This window comes from Carlito syrichta, unplaced genomic scaffold, assembly GCF_000164805.1.
Source record: "Carlito syrichta isolate Samal-C Ts95f unplaced genomic scaffold, Tarsius_syrichta-2.0.1 Scaffold308804, whole genome shotgun sequence".
Classification (NCBI taxonomy): Eukaryota; Metazoa; Chordata; class Mammalia; order Primates; family Tarsiidae; genus Carlito; species Carlito syrichta.
The window spans coordinates 439,590-463,316 of NW_007252900.1; the positions used below are offsets into that span (position 1 = coordinate 439,590).

Genomic DNA, 23,727 nt, shown 5'->3' on the forward strand with positions numbered 1-23,727 from the left:
CTGCTGGGCTCCGGCGATCCTGCTGCCTCAGCCTTCTGAGTAGCCAGAATTACAGGCATGTGCTACCACGCCTGGCTGATTTCTTTTATTTATTGTAGAGATGAGGTCTCGCCAAGTTGCCCAGATGGGTCTCAAACCCGCGGGCTCAGGCAATCCACTCACCTCAGCCTCTCAAAGCGTGGGATTACAGGCTGAGCCACCGAGCTGGCTTCAAGTTTACTCTTAAAGGCATGAACTTTTCATAGATTAGTTAATGGAAATTTGGAAGGAAAGATAATTAGTTCACTTTTTAGAAGTGTTGAGTTAGAGGTCCCTGTAATATATCTGGATGATCAGTTTTTTGTTGGCAGTAGGATCTAGCTAGAATAGCTTTTTGTGTGTGATATTTTATAACTATGGCCTATTTTTTGTTTAAAGTGAGTGTGGCTCTCATTTAAAAGTGATACAGCAAAAACTTGGGTGATGTGCTAATAATCGAAGTTTGAACTTACTGCCTTTAAAGATATCACCGAGGGTCCACAAGTGATTATCATAATACCAAAAAATCTCACATTGACCATCCAGAACCATATCATCAGGGCTGGACCAGGCTTATGAGAGCTTCCTGCTGGTATCTGAATGAATGTTATATGTTATTAGAGTGTTTATGAGCAGTTAGAGGAGCAGAGATGCGCTGGCTTCTCTGAGCACGGGAGCTCAGTGAAAGGAGTGAGTAGGAGCTGAGACCTTGTTCCCTAGGGGCTATCCATTTAAGCCATGAATTTGCCAGTGGAGCCAGGGGTTGCTGCCTTCTGACTCCGCAAAAGCTGGCTGCCTCCTGTTCCCAGGAAATAGGCTATAGCCCTCTTTGTCCCCTTTATTTAAATGTGAAGGTGGTTTGTTGTGTTTGCCTCATGGTTTTGCTTTCAGTCTTTTCCCTTCCTATGTTACAACCCCAAGCTGCTTTTAGCATTTTTATCCTCCCTGTCTCACTCTGGGTAACTGTCCTTCAGATGCCACTGTGGTCTTCAGTTTTTTTTTTCTCACCAGGCCATTAGCTGAGCATTCTTCTTCGTTATTCCTTGTCTGTTCATTCTACTGTTAATTTCTCCAGCCAAGTTCACAGAAAAAAGAAAAAAAAAAATCTAACCTCATCTTTTACAAGGTTCCATCTTGTAAAGGTCCAGGATTCTTCTTCCTCCATGAACTCTTAGCCCCAAGATTGAAAGGGAAGCTATTACTCAGTAAAGGGTAATTAATACCATTCCAAGTGGGGGCTTATGCGATTTGGTTTCTAATCCTACATCTAAAAACTATTAACCTGAACTTGAAAAGCACTAACCACCTCTTCTATTTCTCATCTGTAAAATGGTAATAGGAATGTTGGAGTGGCCAGTGGCACAGTCTTCTCCTATTTGGAAACAGTATCTGAAATCACTGTTTTCTCTGTTAAAGGTTGCTAGTGAAAGCAGCAGCAGACTTCTTTATTTTTCATCTGTTCTGTTGATGTTTAAATCTTGAAATGGTTTATTCAGGTCAGAGTGAGTTACTTCAATAACAGGAAGTAAACTCTAGGTGGATATCACATAGCCACTTCCTCATTCTCTTGAAGGCCTGTTGTGGAGAGGACACAGCCACTCTGCTTAGAGATAACCTTTCCTCTGAGCCTCTCAGAGAGTTCCCCTTTTCTAACCATCGAGATATTTAGGAAGCAACTGTGATTCTTGTTCTTGCTTTTGCCTTCTATATCACAGGCCCAGATCAGTCTAATAACTCACTTTCTCTATTCCTGTATTTTTGTAGAGGTGTTCTCTGGGAGAAAAATTAAATTGTCTGGATTGGTGCCACCAAGAGCCATAGTCTCGAACCTCAGAATTATATCAAATCTTCCTAGTACTACTACTGGTAGTAGCAGGAGCAGTAGTAGTAGTAGTAAAAAATAATGACTGACCAACTGTGTGTCAGGCACTTCGTATTACCTCATTTAGTCTTTCTCACAACCTATTGGTACTATTTGGTGAAGACAGCCCCTCAGGTAGTAGCTGGCACAGCTGAAATGCAATTCCAGGTCTGTCTACCTCCAGAGACTGTCATCTTCACTGTCTTCTGTGCAAGATTTCTCTCTGGGCTTCCGCTACTTCTTTACAGGCAAGTCTAGATCCTCACTGCTCTCCCTGCGTATCTACCTCAACTGCAACCCAGCTTTCTAGCTTATCATCCTGCTTCAGAAGGAAGGGAGAAGCCATTAGGCCTTTTCTTACCCAGAAGCTCACATGCAAATGGCCTTATTCTTTCCTCCTCAGAGGGAGACCATCCCTCCTGTTGCTCTGAATCCCAGGGCCTTCCTCCACACTTTCTGCCACTCTCCTCAATCTGGAATCACATCCTTTCTCATGGAAAGAGCAAACAAGAGCTGAAATCGCATCCCACCCAGGGGATGTCAAGCCAAGAAGGGCACAAATCCTTGGCTTAAGTCCTACCCACCCACTAAATGATGACCCGGACAGGTTTTACTTGACTCAGCCTCCGTTTATTGAGGAGAGGATAAACACTCCTACCACATCGTAAGATAATATGTAATGCGTGTAGAGCCTTTAGCACAGTGCGTGTAGAGCCTTTAGCACAGTGCGTGTCACGTAGCATTCAGGAAATGTCAGCAGCTGCTGTCATTTCTTTAGTAACAGTTATAATGTTGTCATCCTCAATCCCCCATCCTTTTACAGCCAGGCTCTCGGAAAGAGTAAAGAACAGACAACCTTTAGTTTCTTGTTTCCCATATTCTTAATCTACAGTAATCTGGTACCTGTTTCATTGAAATTACCTAGCCAGTCACTCGTGACTGTCTGTTAACCAAATTTAGAAAACAGATTCTTCATCTGACTGGAATCTATTTGTCATTTCTTTCTACTCTCTACTTCTTGCATCCCATTAATGTAAATTCTTTGGCATTACCTGCCAGTGAGGAATTTTAGAGTAAGGCCAAAAATGCGTACAATATTTACTTATTTGGTAAATGTATAAAATGATTTTAACTATATATTGAAATTTTTAGAAGTATATATTTGTTATACAAAATTTATAAAATCTAGATAAATGATTTGTTTGTGAGGTTCTATAATGTAACATGGCTAAATGCTTGGGCTCTAGAGCCTTACTGTCTGGCTTTGCATTGTGAATCCTGGCTTTGACCTTGCTCAAGTGATGAATGTAATGTCTCTGAGTTTCCCCTTTTCCCTCTTTGTAAAATAGGAATACTGAACTGTGAGGATCAGACAAAAAAAAGTTCACATAAAAATAAGTGTCCAGAAAAGTCAACATTTTTTTCACAATATATTTGACCTAATAGCACCTTTCCTTGATGCTTAAATGTCATTTTATAAAATACTTTCCTAGAATACAATAAAGCCCTCAGAGTTGTTGTACTCTGTGCCCATATGTGGGTGTGGGTATCACTCTTGACCCTAGTGTCTGTTGCTTTAACTTTATAGAATTCGTGTCTATTCTGGCAACCTCTTTCTGCTATCGACTCTCATCTAATGAGCTTTCTTCTGCTAGGAGCCAAATAACTTTATAGAATTGTGTAGTAGGAACAACAACTATGTGGACTTTTTGGGAGGAGAAGAGGAAGGACAAAAAAGTTATGAACTTTGAATATCTTGGCTAAAGAGCTCTATTATGATATTACATTCCTTTACAGTTTGGCCTTTTTCTAAGAATTTGTACATCTTTTATCTCAAGTGAGACAAATCCAGAGTAGAGCAAACTTTCTTAGAATGTTATTACTATTTATCTTGCAAATGAGAAAGAGAAGTAAGAGAATGAGATAAAGGCCTAGATCACAGAGCTAATTACTTAGCAACAGACTCTGGACTACAGCCTGGCTGGGTATCCATCTAGTCCCCTTTAATTCCTGGTACTTTGTCTTACTCCTGTGAACCACAGCTAATGTATGGGAACACCGGTGTGTAGGACATGGTCCTTTCAAGTGAGGTGTCCCCATTTGTCTTTTGAAGGACCGATCTGCTGGCAGTGTTCCTCCCCTTTATGATCAGACTCATAAACCAACTACTACCTGAAATTGCACCCTCGTGTTCTCATTGCTGTGGCCGGTAAGTGTGTTTAGAAACCAGGCATGTTGTCCTTATTGGTCCAGAGATATTCCTTGGGCCACTGGCATCACCCCACTGGGAGAGACTGTGCTGTTACATAAGCAGCTTGTACTTTGCCTTTGTCCAAGCTAAAATTCCATTGTTTATGAGATCAGTCTCTCAGGTGTTTTTCCCCCTTGGGAACACTGAAACATACATAATGTGGAGGACATTAAGAGGTAAGAAGAGCCGGGCTCGGTGGCTCAGCCTGTAATCCCGCGCCTTTGGGAGGCTGAGGTGAGTGGATTGCCTGAGCCCGCGGGTTCGAGACCCGCCTGGGCAGTGAGACCTCATCTCTACAGTAAATCAAAAAATGAGCCGGGCGTGGTAGCATGCACCTGTAATTCTGGCTACTTGCAAGGCTGAGGAGGAAGGATCGCCGGAGCCCAACAGGTCGAGGCTGTGGTGGCCAGAAGCGGCCACTGCACTCCAGTCAGGGCGACAGAGTGAGACTCCAACTCAAAAAAAAAAAAAAAGTAAGAAAGAACCCTCAACATAATATACTCATTGTTCAATGTTAATGAATTGTTCCAGTGTTGCAAAGAGTTAATAAAGATCTTGGTAAAGCGTGAGAGTTCATTGTTCCTATAGATTGCATATTGAGAACTGATATTCCTAATGTGTTTCAGATATTAAAATGATGTGCCCAGTTTTAAATGTAGGCAAGTAGCACAGGGAGAAAGGATCTTAGACAGTCAAGTCCCATGAGAAAAGGCTCGTCTCCTTTTGTGTTTCTTGAAGACATGCCATGTAACGATCTGATGAAAGAGCAAGGTCAGGGAGGATGAATGATGGCACCTACACTGTTACTTTCCTGCTTGTAAAAATCTGTCTTTCTACAAGATGGTATGGATGGTGTCTGTATGCCTCGGTAGGCCACACACTCAGGCTCCTTCAATAGCTGCAGTCTGTCGGGCTTTTCTGCAGTGTCTCAGAGGTCTTCCCTTATCGCTGCCTGACAGACACTGTGTCTCATTCCTACAGACATGGATTGTATGTTCTCTGCCAGTCTTCACACAAATTTTGCTCTCTCCTCGGCACCCAGAGCATTTTGTTTACTCCCTAATAGCACATGTCAATACAACAGTAATTAAATCTGTGATCTTTGTAGGCTCCCTAGTGCCTAGCAGGCTGCCAGTCAGGTTTGCTACCTGATTTACTAGGAAGCCCCTCAAAGGACGAGAAGTTATCCAGTGCTCTCCTGCCTTGCCTCTTAACAAAAATACTACTGTTCCTGATTATTTCCATTTTACAAGTGGTTTGTTTCTTTTCTGTCCAGGCAGCATAATTCGTTGTATGAGGCGCCTGGAAGAATTGCTTCGACAGATGTGTCAGGCAGCAAAAGCCATTGGAAACACTGAACTGGAAAATAAATTTGCAGAAGGTCAGTATCCAATTCATAAGCTTTTTCTAATAATTTAGGAAAATCTTATGAGACTTGGGCCCTCAACCACAACCTAAGAGAACATTTTTGAGATGCTCTTCACTGGATTGCCATGGGGAGCCATCTGCTAGTGTTTCTATAATATTTTAGAGTGTATGTGGGAAGAGTTAAGATTTAATACATTCATTTGCATATATTTACTATGTACATACGATGTGCCAAGCATTGTTTTAAGTACTAGGGAGATACAGCAGTGAACAAAACCCCTGCCTTCGTGGATCTTATATTCTAGTACAGGGAGATAGACAGTAAACAAGTCAACAATTAAATTTATCAGATGGTGATAAGTATACAGAAAAAAACAAAGCAGAAAAGACAGTAGGGAACTGGGGGATGGATCGACACTGAAAGAGCAGTGAGGAGTACTAGGAGTAGAGGGAGAAGGAATGATCATACAGCTCCCAGCCCCAAGCTTTTTACTCTACAGTGACTGGAGGTTTGGCGCACAGGAGAGGTATGCTGTAATTAGAATTTGACAAGGGAATTCTTGCTGTTACATTGAAGGCAAGCCTGTAGAATAACAAGGTACAACTAGGGAGAACAGATCAAGAAAGGATGGCTAGATCAAGGTAGCAGCAATGGGGGGGGGATTGTACCCGTGTTAATAGTTTTGTCATTTCCTCCAAATCTTGAAAAAAGTGAGTTAAAGCATTGGCCAGGTACAGTGTTTCACTCCTCTGATTCTAGCACTTGGAGCCTGAGAGAGAAGGATAACTTGAAGCTAGGAGCTTGAGATCGGCCTGGGCAACATAGGCAGACCCCCCATCTCTATTTAAAAAAAAAAGAATTAACGCATCAAGGAATAGCAGCCACCTTGCTACTCTCTGAGTCAGGTGATGCTAGTGAGTCCTGCTGACGCCTTAGTGTTCTGGGGGAGGCCACAAAAGCTGGAGTTTGTCTCCGTGGTGTTGATGGAGGCGGGCCTGTTGAATCACTTGGAGTTCATTCCAGGTATGAAGGCCTTTAAAGCAAGTTGCAGATAAAATTCACGTTTGTCCTGCCTTAGTCCAGAAAGGGTTTCACATCGTAACTGAAAATACATTGTCTTCTGATACAGACTGAAATCCAAGGTTTTGGATCAGCTTGTTTCTTTTGTCTTCTTGAATAGTTTTAGACATTCCCCTCCCCACACCGCAAATGAAGTATTTCGCAATCAAAATACCAGTGTTCTGGTTTCTTCGTTTTCCATCTCTCAGAGGTGGCTGTGAATTCCTCTAGGGGTGTTCAGCACACCCCCCACACCCCCACCCCTATAATACCAGCTTAATCAAGATGGGTGTGCTGTCTTTAAAACCCCAGTAGAGAGAAGTTAGGTGTTTTGTGGTCTTGAAAGTTTAAACCTTATTTTCTTTACTCCTAGGAATCACCAAAATCAAGAGAGATATTGTGTTTGCTGCCAGCCTCTACTTGTGAAAGAGTCAGCTAAAGGAATGTGGGATTTTGAATTATTCACTACCTGTCTAATTACAGTTGATGACAAATGCCTACAAGTGTTGATTTGGTTCTCCCATCTCAAGACAGTTGTCCTCAAACATTTTAGTATGCATTATATTTAAATCAAACATTCTAAGAAAGCATATTACATACACATTTATACATCAGCATTACATTTTTTAATAAAAATGTACAGGTAGGGCATTGTTTTGGTGGAAGGCTTGAAATTTTTTAAATGAACTTAGAGCTAAGACATGGCCGTTGTGTTAAATGTAACTATATACACACAGATAGTGGGCAGCCAAGAGGCATAGCAGCAGCAGCGGTCCTTCAGAGGCCTCAACACTGGGAAGAAAGATCCTCTTGCCTTCTGGTTGCAATCAATCACTTTCCTTTTTTAAGCAGGCTGGCTTCACGTGGGCCCTTGCTGCTCTTCAAGGCTGGTGATTGTTGCGATAGTGATTCCCGGTTGTTGGTGTTGTTTCATGCAGAGTTGTATGAGAGTCCTCCTCTTTTCTTTCTTTAAAAGGAGAACTTGTGTCTTTGAAGAAATCTGATACGTATACAGCCTGTAGAACAAAATATTTAATGGTATAAATATTTTAAAAGCCATATACAAAGTCACAGTGAACAGTTTTCTAAAATAAATATAAACAGAAAGATATACATTGGGGAGTACAGATTAGGAATACAAAAAATTTGTGGCTAATAGGGATTTTTTTTTAAGGATATTATTCCAAATTGAGAGTTGCTTTGTTATATCTTCAGCAAACAGCTTCATTCTGCCAACACTTAATAAAAGAGTTTTTCTCCGTGCAAATTAGTTTTTCAGTTCATACCCCAAAAAAGTATTCCTAGCCAGAGCCGTTTACAATAAAAATACCAAGATTTTTAGAACTTCTGCAAAGAGTAACAACCCAGTTTTTTTCCTGCTGTCTATCCTAAAATGATTTTGAATAACATTGGGATTCTTACCCACCAGGAATTATTCTTCCCCACCATTCTCTGCTTTTGCATAGTCGTCTCACTGGGGATTTTTTCCTACTTATTTATCCAAATGTTTAGCCATATACTTACAACTAATATTGCAACCAGAGCTCCTTGAATGAGTCCAGTCAGCACATCACTCCAGTGGTGTTTGTAATCCGAAACTCGCGAGAGTCCCACATAAATGGATACAGCAACGAGACCAAACTGCAGTGTGGGGCGTAAGAGTCTTGCCCAGTCTCCCCTCATCCTGGCTTGAAGGTAAAGCTAGCAGAGAAGGTAAGAATAAAGGAGCGTAACACACCAGTGAGAACGTTTATATCAAGTGTCACCTCACCTCTAAAGGGTGGGCATTTGAAATTATCTGCAAGAGAACTTTTAGGCAAGCATTCTTGTGTTGTTGCCTAAAAGTTAATCCTTTTAAACAGCAACAGACCACTGTTCCAGTAACTTTTCTTCAAAACCTAGCTATACTACCCTTCATACTGAAAGCAAGATAAGGGTTTCCTTGTTTATGACTGTCTTTCTTGACAGGGTTTTCGGGGCAGCTCATCCTCTTAAAATTTGGGTTATAATTCTGATGATCAAAGGCCAGTGTTGTTAGGTCTGAGTCTAGGGATAAACTGCCAGCACAAGCTGCCCTGGCTTGGGCTACCTAGGAACTGTTCAATTCATCAAATAATTTATGTGAGCACTCTGCTACCTTCAAACTAAATATTTAACATGACAACTGAGACTAAACAAGTAATAACAGGTTATAGTTTAATCATGATCCAACTAAGGAGTGTAGTCTTTCCATTGCAATTATACCCCCAAGTTCTGTGACTTTAGTTCTGTGACTTCTCTGGACTCTAAGCAGACCTCAGAACTCCACCTTCCCCATGTTAACCTGCCTTTGACTTAGGGGGCATCTCTGAAGATTTCTATGTAGAAGGAACTCTTCAGTGAGTCTGCTCTCATTTAAAAAATAAAAAAGACTGCCTATCCAATAACAATATAATTTTTAGCATTCACTTTTAAAATTCAGTTTAAGCTGGGCTTGGTGGCTCAGCCTGTAATCCCATGCCTTGGGAGGCTGAGGTGAGTGGATTGCCTGAGCCCACGGGTTCGAGACCTGCCTGGGCAACTTGGTGAAACCTCATCTCTACAATAAATCAAAAAATTAGCCAGGCGTGGTAATGCACGCCTGTAATTCCAGCTACTTGGAAGGCTGAGGCGGAGGGATCGCCGGAGCCCCAGCAGGTTGAGGCTGCGGTGGCTGGGAGCGGCCACTGCACTCCAGTCTGGGTGACAGAGTGAGACTCCAACTCAAAAAAAAAAAAAAAAAAATTCAGTTCAATAATTTATGACTCATAGGTTTAATATAATCCTCAGAAAACAATATACATGGCTCAGCCCACTGACACTGCCTATTTAAAGCACAAACAAATTCATTCCTAGTTCTTTGGGCACTGCCATGGGTGTCACTTCTCAGCAGCTGGCAAAGACCCAGGGGTTGTCTAATTTTATCAACTACTTGGTGTAAACATCTAGTTCTAAAAGAGCCTACCAGCTGTTTAAGCTAGTTTAAGTACAACTGGCTTTCTGCAGAGTCCTAATTTTTGTTTGTTGTTGTTCAAGCTGTGAAAAAAAGATTCACCTTACTATTTCTATGAGGAAACTATTCATTTTAAGGAGAAAATTTCCTTGGCTAGAGAGAAGCCAAGGTTTAGATATTAATCCAAAAGTTCAGCTATCCCTATTCAGTCATTTAATAATTGCCTTTTCATACAAAAGTTAAAGGCATAGCTTGTTTAGACTACAAAAATACATCCTAAGAATTAGAAACACAAATACAGACATCTTAGGAAGAACTGCACCCATCTCTGTTAAGGACAAAGCAAGATAAAATAACTCTAAAGTGGACTTACACCTTTTTGTTGTTCTAACCTCAAGGAAACCCAGAGATAGGACTTTAAGGTCTTTCCCTCCCGATTCTAAAATCCCTCGAGCAATATTTACCCTCCAGAGTCCAACTTTGACTCTCAGTAGCCCGCAGACACATGTTAAGTATTATTTTGTCCAGATTTCTTCCCCATCATACCAGTGAAAAGAATCAACAGTCACTTATGAGTCAGAGATCAAACATGCTCCAACACTTTAGGGAAAGCCCTTTACTCTCATAACTAGCTGGTTTTCTCCTTACACATCTACCCGAGAATAGAGGTTTCCCCCATCAGTGAAACACCAAAAATTACTTCACCCTGAGAGACACTGGTTCCTCTGGTGACTAACAATAATGACATGAGGGTGCTTCCCATGTGCCTGCACCGTGTTTCCCTGGGGCCAAGGCACCTCACATAGCCCTGTTCTTCCCTGTGAAAATGTCCATTTCAATAAAGCTCAAGGAGGTAAACACCCTGAGTTTCTTGGACCTTGGGTTACTCAAAACCATCTTGTTGGCCAAAGGTCTCCTCTATGAGCAGGTTCAACAAAGTACACAGTGATGTTTTTCCAGTGGCTCTACTTTGAGTCCGGGCAAACCAAGTACTTGGCATGAATTTCTCCTGCTTTCTCTAACTGCTACAGAGAAGCTGGCTGTCTGAAGCTTCTCAACACTTCTATGGAAACTACTCACAGGGACAGAGCTCACGCTTTAGTGCCAGGGCTAAGAGTAAAAAGGCTCTCTAGGTTCCTTCCTTTGCAAACTCCACTCCTTCCCCTTCCCATACATGCTATTTGCCAATCATCAAACATTCATTAAATGCATTCTAGGTAAAGCATTCAGTTGCTTTTCTTTTTTTTGAGTGGGAGTCTCACTCTGTTACCAGGGTACAGTGCAGTGGCATGCTCACAGCTACCACAGCCTCAACCTGCTGAGCTCAAGCAATCCTTTCACCTCAGCCTTCCAAGCAGCTGGAACTACAGGCACGCACTACCATGCCCAGCTTATTTTTTATTTATTGTAGAGACGAGGTCTCACCAAGTTGCCCAGGCTGGTCTCAAACACCTGAGCTCAGGCAATCCTCGCCTCAGCCTTCCAAAATGCTGGGATTACAGGCTTGAGCCACTATGCCTGGCCAGGTGCTTATCTTTTAAGAGAAGAAGTTACAGAATTCTAGGCCCAATACTGGCTCAGTAGTAGTGTCTATCACTTTCAAATTCCCCTGGGTAAAAGTGCCCATTCACAGACACAAGTGAGGGCGTGGCCCTATTTGGACCACATAGCCCTGCCTTCTCTTTTGGGAGGGCACTAAATAGGTGACTAATGCAGTCCTCACCCAGAGATCTGCTAGGATATATTCTCCTTTGGGAATCTATACTGGATTTTCAAAAGTAGAAAGGACACCTGTGGGTACATAATAGGTTATTTGCAAAGAAAAGTTAGAAGGAAGCAAAAGCTACCATTGGTCAAAGCAAGCAAGTCATTTAGTAGAAAACAATGACGTGGGCTTCAAGATCGCTTGAACAGGCATCTGGTACCTGCCTCCTTCACAAAGAACCCAAAGTAGATAATTCAAATAGATCATCTAAGAAGGAACACTGGAATTCAACCAGAAGTGACAGGAAATGCCCAAGGCAAGGCAGCCAGCCTGGTGGGGAGGCTCCCTAATGGCAGGAAATGGTGAGTGACCCTCCTACCCCATCCCCACCTGTACATTCCCAGTGCAGATTCCTGTAACCCTAGCCACTGGAGAGCCCCTCAGCCCACACAGGCCCTTAAACTAACATAGGGAGCTGCCTGAATACCACGCAGTAGTGTTGCTCCAGAGAGGGAGTTCACACTGGGTCTGGCATCTGCCCCCCAGTCCTAAGTGCTACAGCAGGGAGCCATTTAAAGAGCCCACAAGACTGCACCCTGTCCTGAGGCCCAACAAGCCCTGCATCTCATCCCTGGAGCCCCAGTACATCCCCCACTTACAGGTGGGTGTGCCACCAAGGTCAAAGTGTAAACCCTTGGCAGCAACCCTGCTGTAGCAGAGCCACCAAGCATTTTCAAATGCCCTGAGGACAGGCTGCCCAGCCCCACAGACGTCACCCTGGGGCCAAAGTGCATGCGTCTTAACTTCTGTTTACAGCTGCTGCCACTGAATGCAACCTTGCCCCCACCTTGGCAGGGTCACAGCACAGGCCCTGCTGCCAGCACCTAAGAATTTTGCTAGAGGTCTGGGGATCACCCACCCCCGCCTACCTCAACCAGCACCTATACTGCACTGCTGGGAAATCTGGTAGACTTCCCTGGCATGGCTCCACCTCTCCCGGTTCCCAAGTACACCATCTGGGGGGGATCCACCTATCACTGACACCATAGCACTCCTCCTGGGGGCTTTGAGGACAAGCCCACTCCACCTGTGTCACCACTGCTGGCACCCACACACATGTGCCACCTAGGGGACTGGCCGCACACGGCACAGCCAAGGCCAATGCAGACCACTCTGGAGTCACAGGGTTGTCCTGACATTGCTACTGCTGCCACCCACACCACATCCGCTGTCTGTGGGCCCAAGGACCAGCCCATCACTGTACAGCCAACACCTTTGCAAGCTGCCTGGAGGACTAAACTCGGCCTGCCCATACCTTCTAACACAGAGGCCAGCATACACCACCTGGGTCCCAAGGATAGGCATGCTAGGCCCACCACTACCACCTCTGGAGCTCAACGTCAGGCCCACCTGATATACCTGTCTCCAGCAAAACATCACCCTAGCAGTAACAGCCATACCTTAAGCCACTAAGGAAATCACAGATACTATGGATGGTGTTTAAAGCCAGATAAATCATACAGAAACCACATCAGCACATATACAGAACCAAAGCCAAAGTGCTCTGCCTAACCAAAGCCAAAGTGCTCTGCCTAACCAAAACCATAGATACATCTTCAGGAAAAAGGCCTCCCACATGACAGCAAATTCAAAAAACTGAAATAAGTGACTGCTACACCAGATGCACAGATACCAACATAAGGACACAAGAAACATAAAAAAGCAAGAAAATATTACACCTCCAAAGGAATATAGTAATTCTTCAGCAACAGATCCTAATGAAAAATGTATTAAATCTTGGTAAAATAATTCAAAATAATGATATCAAAGAAGCTTAGTAAGTTTACATGAGAACACAGATAAATAATACCCCCCCCAAAAAAATCACAAAAACAATTCAGGATATGAATAAGAAATTTACTAAAGAGATATCATAAAAAAAAGAACCAGACAAATTCTGGAACTAGAGAATTCACTGAATGAAATAAAAAATAGACTCAAAAGCTTCAACAATAGACTAAAACAAGCAGAATAAGGAATTTTAGAATTTCAAGACAAGTCTTTTCTTGAAATAATCCAGACAAAAATTTTTTTTTTTTTTGAGTTGGAGTCTTACTCTGTCACCCAGACTGGAGTGCACTGGCCGCTCCCGGCCACCGTAGCCCCGACCTGCTGGGCTCCAGCGATCCTTCCGCCTTAGCCTTTCAAGGAGCTGGAACTCCAGGTGCGCGCTACCACGCCTGGCTCATTTTGATTTATTGTAGAGATGAGGTCTCACCAAGTTGCCCAGGTGGGTCTCAAACCCGCGGGCTCAGGCAATCCACTCACCTCAGCCTCCCAAAGGCGTAGGATTACAGGCTGAGCCACCGAGCCTGGCTGACAAAAATTTTTAAAAATAATGACCAGAGGATATGTGACATATGAGAAACGATAAAGCAGTCAAATATTCAAGTCTTCAGTGTCTCAGAAAAGTGAAGAGGACCTGAAAGGGATGAGAAACCTATTTAATAAGATAATAGCTAAAAATTTCCCAAGTCTAGCAAGAGATTTAGACATCTAGATAAAGGAAGCTTACAGATCTCCAACAGATTCAAAAATTCAAAAAGTTCTTCTCCATGGTACATTATAGTCAAACTGTCAAAAGTCACAGAGAAAATTCTAAAAACAGCAAGAGAAAGGCATCTAGTCACTTATAAGGGAAACCCTCCATCAGCCTAACAATGGATTTCTCAACAGACACCTTACAGGCCAGGAGAGAACGGGATGATATATTCAAAGTGCTGAAAGGGGGTAGGGAATTTGCTAGCCAAGAATTATCCTTCATAAATAAAGGAGAAATATATTTAGAAAACCCTACAGACTCTACCAAAAAGCTCTTAGAGATAATAAATAAATTTAGTAAAGTTGCAGGACATAAAATCAACATACAAAAATCTGTAGTGTTTCTATACACCAATAATGAAGTAGCAGAGAAAGAAATCAATCCTCTTTACAACTGCTACCAAAATAATACCTACGAATATATTTAACCAAGGAGGCGAAAGCAAAACTGCAAAACACTGATGAAAGAAAATTAAGAGGATACAAACAAATGGAAAAAACCCATGCTCATGGATTAGAAGAATTAACATCATTAAAATGACCATGATACCCAAAGCAATCTACAGATTCAGTGCAATCCCTATCCAAACACCAATGCCATTTTTCGCAGAAATAGAAAAAAAAAATTCTAAAATTCAAACAAATTTTTTAAAGAGCCAGAGTAGCCAAAGCAGTAATGAGCAAAATAATAAAGCTTGAGGCATCACATTACCTCACTTCAAAATATATTACAAAGCTTTAGTAATCAAAACAGCAAATATTGGTATAAAAACAGACACAGACCAATGGAAGACAATAGAGAAAACAGAAATCCACATATTTTCAACCAAATGATTTTCGATAAAGTCGCCAAGAATGTACAATTGGGAAAAGACAGTCTTCTTCAATAAATGGTGCTGGGAAAATTGAATAGCCATACACAGAAGAGTATGGACCCCTCTCTCTCAACTCAAGATGGAGTAAAGACTAAACATAAGGCCTCAAACAGTAAAACTACTAGAAGAAAACATATGGGAAACAGTTTGGACATGGTCTAGGCAAAGATTTTATGGCTAAGACCTTACAAGTAGCACAGGCAACAAAAACAAAAAGAGACAAATAGGACTTATTAAACTATAAAGCTTCTGCACAGCAAAAGAAACAATCAGCAGTGAAGAGATAAGCTGACAGATGGGAGAAAATATTTACTTAGTATTCATCTGACAAGGGACTGATGCCTAGAACAGACAAGAAACTCAAAACACTCAACAGTTTTTTAAAAAAAAATCCTGTTAACAGGTAGGCAAAGGACAAATAGACATTTCTCAAAAGAAGACCCACAAATAGTCAACAAATAAATGAAAAAAGGCTCAACATCACTGATCATCAGGGAAATGCAAATCAGAACCACAGTGAGCTATCATCTCACCCCAGTTTGAATGACTACTATTAAGAATACAAAAAAAAAAATGCCCAGATGCTAACAAGGATGCAGAGAAAGGGGGACCTTTTCTATTCTGCTGGTGAAACGATAAATTAGTACAGCCACTAGACAAAGGTAGAATGAAAAAGGGTCTAATCCAGGGAACTACCCCAAGAGGGATTTGCAGTGGTAACTGAGTTTTTCTTAAAGGGAAAGCAAAAGAAAATAACACAAGAGTTAGCCTGGGACAAGGAAAATGGATGAGGAAGAATCTCCAGTTAGTTGCCCATACTGAAAAGCCTTTCCTTCCTTGTTTGCTTAAAAAGAACTACTTTAGCCAGGTGCAGTGGCTGACGCCTGTAATCTCAGTATTTTGGGAGGTAGAAATGAGAGGACTACTTGATCCCAGGGGTTCAAGACATCTCAGTGAGACATTGTCTCTACAATAAATTAAAAAATTTGTGGGAGTGGTGGACATGCCTCTAGTTCCAGTTATTTGGTATCGCTTTTTGAGTTGGAGTCTCACTTGGTCGCTCAGACTGGAGTGCAGTGGCCGCTCCCGGCCACTGCAGCCTCAACCTGCTGGGCTCCGGCAATCCTTCCGCCTCAGCCTTCCAAGTAGCTGGAACTACAGGTGCGCGCAACAACACCCAGCTAATTTTTTATTTACTGTAGAGATGAGGTCTCACCAAGTTCCCCAGGCGGGTCTCGAACCCGCGGGCTCAGGCAACCCACTCACCTCGGCCTCCCAAGCGCAGGATTACAGGCTGAGCCACCAAGCCCAGCTATTTGGAAAGCTGAGGCAGAAGGATCTCCTGAGCCAGCAGGTCAAAGCTGTAGTAGCCATGATGGTACCAACCGTACTCCAGCCTGGGTGACAGAGTGAGACTCCGACTAAATCACAAACAAACAAAAACTACTCCCTCCACTATCTACATCCCCGCTCACAAATTGGAATGCTATCCTGAAACACTTTTAACAAACACTTGTGCATGCCACTAGTGTCATTCCTGCTGTAACATACAGGAAAATAACTCTAGAACTGGAAAGAAAGGGACATGTGGGTCTCCAGGAGACACAAATTTAGAACAAAGAGTTAACAGGTAAAGACAAAGATACATCATATATTTCATCCAACCTTCACACTCTAACCTCCTCCATTTTCATCTATTAGAAGGGGCTGACTATACAAATCCCACAGGAGAATAACATATGGAAAGGAAGTCAACCTCAAGACCTCAGAAGAAAATCAGTTAGGCCTACCTCTATTCTTCCCTTGTCTCTTTCTAGCAGGAGAAACCATATTGGAACCTTTCTAAACAAAAAAAGGGGGGAGAGTTCAGAGCAAATCAAGTAGCCCAATCAAAGCCCAGTTTTAGAAAGCAGAAACTAGGGTGAGAAGAATTAGCCTTAGGAATCTACCAAAATCCTCCAGGAATGCCCTCACTGAAAGCAGGTATCATTACTGGCCCTTGTGAAAAGGAAGGTTCCAGGTGTGGTTTTTGCCTCCAAAAAGAACAAAACGAGCAGTGCAAAGCCTTTGGGTGAGGCTTCTAGCCAGCCATGAAGTTTCCTCTGCAGATGTAGCATATAGATTGCCCTAGTTACAAAACCCTCTGCCAGCTGCATTTGTTTTCCTCCTTGCTGGTCTGCATGGGAGCTGCATGGAGCCCGATACTGTCACTGCAGATCACTGCAGAAGCCTTTGCTGCTGAGGAATACCTCAGTGAAGAGCTGCGGGTTGTTGTTTCTGTCCTGCCCTTTCCTCCCTTTCCCTTACTTCTAGTTGTGAATGCCCTACTTCAGAGCTTCCTGACCAGAAAGGTGAATGAATGTCAGGACTGGGAGGGATCCAGAGGCTAGCTAGAATTTCTCATCAAGCAGTGCCCTCCTTAGAAAACTCCAGGTAATCTTACTGCTCAGTGCAGAGTCACGTGTCCTGTCTCTCATAGCAGAGTAAAGTTTTCCTCTCAGAATATGATACAGACAAGCTACTGTCTCCAATAAGTTTAAAGAACAAAAACTTCTTAGCTGGGATGTTACTAGAGATTTATACAAGCAACTTGCTATTCCTCAGGGCAATAAGGACAGCTGGAGTCGATAGGCCCAAAATAACCAGCTAGTTAAGCCCGAAAAGAAAGGATGTAGGAAGTTCGTCATTCCACCTGCAGGTAACAAATGCTTCACTAAGAAGTAAAGAGGGCCAGGCTCGGTGGCTCAGCCTGTAATCCCGCGCTTTGGGAGGCCAAGGTGAGTGAATTGCCTGAGCCTGCGCGTTTGAGACCCGCCTGGGCAACTTGGCAAGACCTCATCTCTACAATAAATCAAAAAAAGTAGCCAGGCGTGGTAGCGCGTGCCTGTAGCTCCAGCTCCTTGGAAGGCTGAGGCAGAAGGATCGCCGGAGCCCAGCAGGTTGAGGCTGTGGTGGCCGGGAGCGGCCACTGCACTCCAGTCTGGGTGACAGAGTGAGAATCCAACTCAAAAAAAAAATAAGTAAAGAGGCCTTCTTCCTATTCCAAACAGTATTCAGGACCGAGAATCCACTTTGTGAATTGCTTTTAACTGAAAAAACTTGCTGACCCCAAACTAGACTAACAACAGCATGCTCAACACAAATAAATAATTTTGGTCTACTTATTTTGAAATACTGCATCTATGACCAAGCAAGGAAACCAAATTGATTGTTCCACCTACATCTGATGACAGATCTGGCTAGAAGAACACTGTCAGGCAGGCCTCTGTTTAGTGTTCTCTAGACCTCAATTTCACCAATTTTAGGATTCACTGAGTTTCTAAAATTGGATGGGATTCATGTAGTACACGGGCCAAGAGTCACTCATCATGAATCCACAGCAGCAAACATCCTCATGAAATATCAACAATGCTAGGCAGCATATGGTCAATGCTAAACAAGAGATGATACAAATCTTGAGGGAAAAAGACAGTGTGAAAGAGTAAGATTCAGACAGGAGGGTAGCACTGTCTAAACACCAGGGTGGGGGAAAGGCCTGGCTAAGACACATTTTGTAGCAAGGAGCAGAGACCAGCTGGAGCACAGGTAGTGAGAGGAATCTCATAACAGGCAGTGATATAAGCAATCGGGGGTTTCAGCCTCAATAGAATGGTTGCAGGAAAAGTGTTTTAGTACATTCGTCACTGTACAGAAAAAAAAGGACAGCTTCATACCATGGCTGTTCTCCTGATAATCTAAAGAAATTTGGAATCTCTGGCATTCAGCCAAGTTCCAGGGAGTCACTAAGCACAGAAACTGGTTATATGCAAAGCAGTCCCGCCCTGAGCTCCTGACAGCCTAGGAGGTTTTCACTGATGCTAACTCTCTGGGTACGGTGAGGTGTACAGGGCTGGGCTGCCTGTCAGAAAAGGACAGTACGTATGGTATTTTCTTTAAGAGACGTTTTTAACTAGAAGTTAATTCTAGTGTCAGGAATTGACAGGGAAGTTTTAGCTATCAAAGAATATCCTCAGGATTTGAATGACTACATTTCCACCCAAATCTGGGACTGACCCAGAATGCCAAGCTGCCCAGGGAAACAGATGAGTCAATGCCTAAGGAATCTGCGGGGGGGGGTGGAGAAGTTAGATGTTATACATGTGAAATCTGGAAAGCAAGGCGACATCTATATTTAGGGCCGAAATCAAACTGGGCTCTCCATCCACACCAAGGAAATATTTCCACTGCCTAGAGCCAGTGAAATGCAGTGCATGGCTGCTCTGATGTGCTTTCCTCTCCAGAAAGGTTCTGGTCTATAACAAACCTTATCTGGGTTTTTTTTTTTTCCATTATAATTTTACATCTAAAAAGTAAACTAAAATCTGGCCTCAAAAAGTTTCCATAGTGACATACTTGAATTCTTGCTAGGAAGCGCAACCAAACTTGGAAGGTGGTAAGCAAACTGAAAACCTAACTAGAAGTGTGCTTCTGTCACAAGAGCCGAGTCTCTGAGCCAATCCCAGCAGCCTGACGTCACCCACTCACAGGCAGCCAACCTTCGAACCTCACTCAAATAAGGCAAGAGCTGTAACCAATCGGGCTGTTTCCATGCCTCACTTCTGTTCTCACTTCTGTTCTCCGTACTTTCCCTTTTCTGTCCACAAATTCTCTGACTACCTGGCAGCGCTGGAGTATCTGTAAATCTGCTGTGATTCTGAGGGTTGCCCAATTTGAGAATAGTTTTTTCCTTGCTCAATTAAACTGTTAAATTTAATTTGTTTAGTTTTTAACACATTTAAATGCCTCACACTGACCCAAGTACCAAATCAGAGATGAGGTAATTTTCCCTGTGTTTATATCCCTAATTTGCCTCCTCACATGCCCCTGCATGTCCACAGAGCAAGCGGCCACTGCAGACCTCTAGACATTAATTCATCCTCCCATACTAATTTCACATTTCACAAAAGAACCTTCAGTACAAGCTTCTATGTGATCATATCTACAGATGTTGCAGATGTTGTGAGAAGGGAAAAGAAAAACAGAAAATATGTCTGAGAATTTTATTTAAAATTAAAAACAGAGGGTCAAAGTTATGTGTCAATCATTTCCATTTTATGTCCAGGGATCTGCATCATCTGATCTTCTTCAAAATGGATGGACCAGGGTTCAGACCAGGTAAGCAGCCAATAGAGCAAGGGAGCCTGATTATCAAGAGAGCTCTCAGACCTCAGCAGCCCTCTCCCAAGAAGCCCATTCCCCCATCTGTAAAACGTGGCCATCATTCCTCATCTCTTACTTCATGGGAATCATCATAAAGTAACACAAAATGCAAATCATCTTCAACATCAACCAAAACTCAGATTCCTAGGTCTGTCATCAAAGGGGATTTAGACACTGATGCACACAGAGGCGTGAATAACAAGTCACCAAAAATGCCCTGGGGAGCTCTAGCTCCAGGCACACAAAACAAGTCCACACACTCAAAAGCCCTTCAATGTCGTCACAAGCTCATGTTTGGGAAAAGTTACTGGTATATTAACAGCTCTAGCCATTGCCTGGCCTTCCCTCTCCCTCAGTCGTGTGCCCTATTTAGAAAGAAAAAAATATGTTGGCTCCCTGTAGAAAGAATGCTAATTTTTTCTTATAAGATAAATGAACAGAGAATGTTAAGAATAGTATTTCCTGCTAACTGCCTTAAATAAGTCACATTCTCCATGGCACATCTGCAGAAACATATGAGTGTATATCTAAAAAAGGAAGTCCTAAATTCTGCTGAATCAGTACCCAGTGCTTCTTCACAAAATTAAATTAACGCAAGATAAAAACCTTGAAAATAACTCTGTTGAAACGGTTTGAAGTTGTGGATTTGTTTTTTTGCTTTGTTTTGTTTTGAAGTTGGAGTATCACTCTGCTGCCCAAGCTGGAGTGCAGTGGGATGATCATGACTCACTGCAGCCTCCACCTCCTGGGCTCAGGCGATCCTTCCACCTCAGCCTTCCAAGTAGTTGGAACTACAGGCGCCTGCCACTCCACTTGGCTAATATTTTCATTTATTGTAGAGACAAGGTCTTGCCAAGTTACCTAGGTTGGTCTTGAACTCCTGGGCTCAGGCAATCCTCCTGCCTCCGCTCCCCAAAGTGCTGGGATTTTTTTTTTTTTGAGTCATGGTCTTATTCTGTTGCCCAGGCTGGAGTGCAGTAGTGTATGATCATGGCTCATCACAGCCTCAACTTCCTGGGCTCAGGCAATCTTTCTGCCTTGGCCTACCCAGTAGCTGGGACTACAGCTACCATGCCTGGCTAATTTTTTTTTTTCCATACAGACAAGGTCTTGCTGTGTTACCTACCTCTGTCAAATTGAATTTTAAATAACACATCTGTAATTTTTACATTCTTTTAACTTCTGGAATTTGGTTTTTCAAATAAAGGCAAGAATCTAGTAAAATGATTTAAAATTATCTCTTGAGACTGGCTGGGCACGGTGGCTCGCACCTATAACTCTAGCACTTTGGGAGGCCAAGGTGAGAGAACTGCCTGGGCCCACGGATTCGAGACCAGCCTGGCAACTTGGCAAGACCTCATTTCTACAATAAATCAAAAAATTAGCCAGGCGTGGCAGCGCATACCCATAGTTCCAGCTACTTGGAAGGCTGAGGCGGAAGGATTACCTGAGCCCAGCAGGTCGAGGCTACGGCAGCTGTGAGCGTGCCACGGCACTCCAGCCTGGGTGCCAGAGTAAGACTCTGACTCAAAAAATAAAAATAATAAATAAATAAATAAATAATCTCTGAGACTAATTAAGTCCCATTAGTTTACCCTTAATAAAACGCATCATGGAGTTTTAATCTAGTATTAAATCCTCACACAGCACTTAATGTGATTAAAGAAAAAAAAACACAAAACTGCTAATTTACATAGAACATAACTATATAAAAATCCACTTAGAGCCAGGTGTGGTGGCTCATGCCTGTAATCCCAGCACTTTGGGAGGCGGAGGTAAGAGGACTGCCTGAGCCCATGGGTCCAAGACCTGCCTAAGCAACATGATGAGACCTTGTCTCTATAATAAATCAAAAATTAGCTGGGCGTTGTGGCACATGCCTGTGGTTCTAGCTCCTTGGAAGGCTGAGGCGGAAGGATCCTCTGAGCCCAGCAAGTTGAGACTGCAGTGGCTGTGAGTGTGCCACTGCACTCCAGGCTAGGTGACAGAGTGAGACTCCAACTCAAAAAAAAAGAAAAAAAAATTAAGAAAAGACAAAAATTATAGCTGATCTTTTAGGGTAGAAATTTTCTCCCCCTTCCTCTCTTTTCTCTCAAAATGGCGATAATGCGATATTTACACACATATATAGTATTTTATAAAGTGTTTTATATTTAAAGAGAGCACATTATAAAAAATAAGAACTAAAATAGACTTTTAAGGATCCCTTAAATGTGTCCTAAAGTTTAGTCCTCCAATAGTTATTCTCAAAAAACTGCATGTTCATCTCTAGTTTGATATGCAAAATGTGGGTGCAAATCTTGTAACTCCTCACTGCCAACTTTGTATAATGTAAATGCAAATCACCATGCGCTCTACGGTTAGTGTTGGAATTGGACCCAGAAGTTATATAGGTGACAGGTTCCAGAAGCAGCAACTGAAGTTGAAACATTGCTGGTTCAGTGTAAAGCAGTCTGGGGAATGTTTCAGAAAATGGAAGGAAACAAAATCTGTTCAAATAGGAGCCAGGAAGCTGCTTTCACTTACAATGATGGAAACTCAACTCCTCCGCACAGCAGGGTTCCACACTGAGCAGATGAGAAGGGCAGCCCCAGTTGGGGAGGAGGTTAGTAAGCAACCTTGGCCCTGGCTGTCCCATCAGTGACCAGCTGCGATTACACAGAAGCTGCTTGTGTGTTCCTGAAAACCTCTTCATGAAACTTCCAAAGTAAGGGCACACATCAACTAATTCTTAGCATAAGACTTACAGACTTGCTGATTATCTGTTAAGGCTTCTGTCACTTGCTAATTTACTAGCACAGGAGAGGACACTGATGTTGAACACATTAATTGCAGGTAGCACATAACCTAACCATTGATAGACACAAAGTACTTACTGCCACAAACAGCATGCAGTACATGGAGAATGAAGAGTGGCCTGAGTAGAAGGACAACCTAGAAGAAAAAAAACAAAATTTTAATTTCCTCTCCTAGAGGCCAATATGCTTGATTTCATAAATCTCCTCTTCAGTTTCAGAGTGTATACAGCTCTCCCCCTCCTCCATATTTGGAAATTAGAAGGGTGAGGGTAAGGGGAAATTGGGACAGTAGCATTAAGGAGTGCAAGCAGAATCTGAGATCAGATTCCTATACAGAATCATTTCATTGAAACTTTCAGGATGTGTAATGAATCATGAGAATAAACTTGCCAAGCAGTTCTACAGATGTGAGAACAGGAATACCCGACAATCCATCAATGGCACAAATGGCATTTACTTTATTACATATATACTTATGTGATTTAAGTTTTATTTTCCACTTGCAGAGTTAGCTCCTGAATAATGTAACACCTCCTTTGGAACACCCAGAAGCTAATTTTTTTCCAACCATATTAATATTTTAGTGGGGTTTTTGGTTTTTTTGGTAAAGACAGGTCTCAACATGTAGTCCAGGCTGGAGTATAAATGGCACCATCATAGCTCACTACTTCCTTGACCACCTGGGCTCAAGCCATCCTCCTGCCTCAGTCTACCAAGTAACTGGGACTACAGACACACACCACCACACCTATCTACATTTTTTTTGTATTTTTTTGTAGAGACAAGGTCTCACTATGTTGCTAAGGCTGGTCTCAAACTCCTGAGCTCAAGAGACCTTCCCACCTTGGACTCCCAAAGTGCTGGGATTACAGACGTAAACCACCAAACCCAGCCATACTTTAGTGTTTAATTGGACACACATCTTGCCTTACATATATCACCAGATTATGTGTTTCTGTTTGACATTTATTTTTAAATTGTGCGCTGATAGTCCTGTACTAGATGAATCATCTCTTTCAA

The 23,727-nt window shown here is 42.6% G+C and overlaps 2 protein-coding genes across 4 annotated transcripts in view; one reads left to right on the plus strand and one right to left on the minus strand.

The window, feature by feature from the left end:
* Nucleotides 1-7,822, plus strand: part of SKIV2L2 (Ski2 like RNA helicase 2) — a 101,654-nt gene extending 93,832 nt beyond the window's left edge. The window contains exons 26-27 of one of the 2 annotated variants that reach the window (XM_021716388.1): nt 5,407-5,511; nt 6,932-7,822. In XM_021716388.1, the coding sequence (XP_021572063.1) occupies nt 5,407-5,511; nt 6,932-6,984 (158 nt within the window). In that variant the 3' untranslated portion in view covers nt 6,985-7,822. The remainder of the gene's footprint in view (nt 1-5,406; nt 5,512-6,931) is intronic. The other variant, XM_021716389.1, reaches the window with a different exon arrangement.
* Nucleotides 7,147-23,727, minus strand: part of PLPP1 (phospholipid phosphatase 1) — a 50,400-nt gene continuing 33,819 nt past the window's right edge. Inside the window, exons 4-7 of one of the 2 annotated variants that reach the window (XM_021716390.1) lie at nt 22,786-22,843; nt 8,083-8,259; nt 7,394-7,574; nt 7,166-7,333 (exon numbers count right to left, since the gene is read on the minus strand). In XM_021716390.1, coding sequence (XP_021572065.1) covers nt 7,440-7,574; nt 8,083-8,259; nt 22,786-22,843 — 370 coding nt within the window. In that variant the 3' untranslated portion in view covers nt 7,166-7,333; nt 7,394-7,439. Of the gene's footprint in view, nt 7,575-8,082; nt 8,260-22,785; nt 22,844-23,727 lie in introns of both variants that reach the window. The other variant, XM_008065788.2, reaches the window with a different exon arrangement.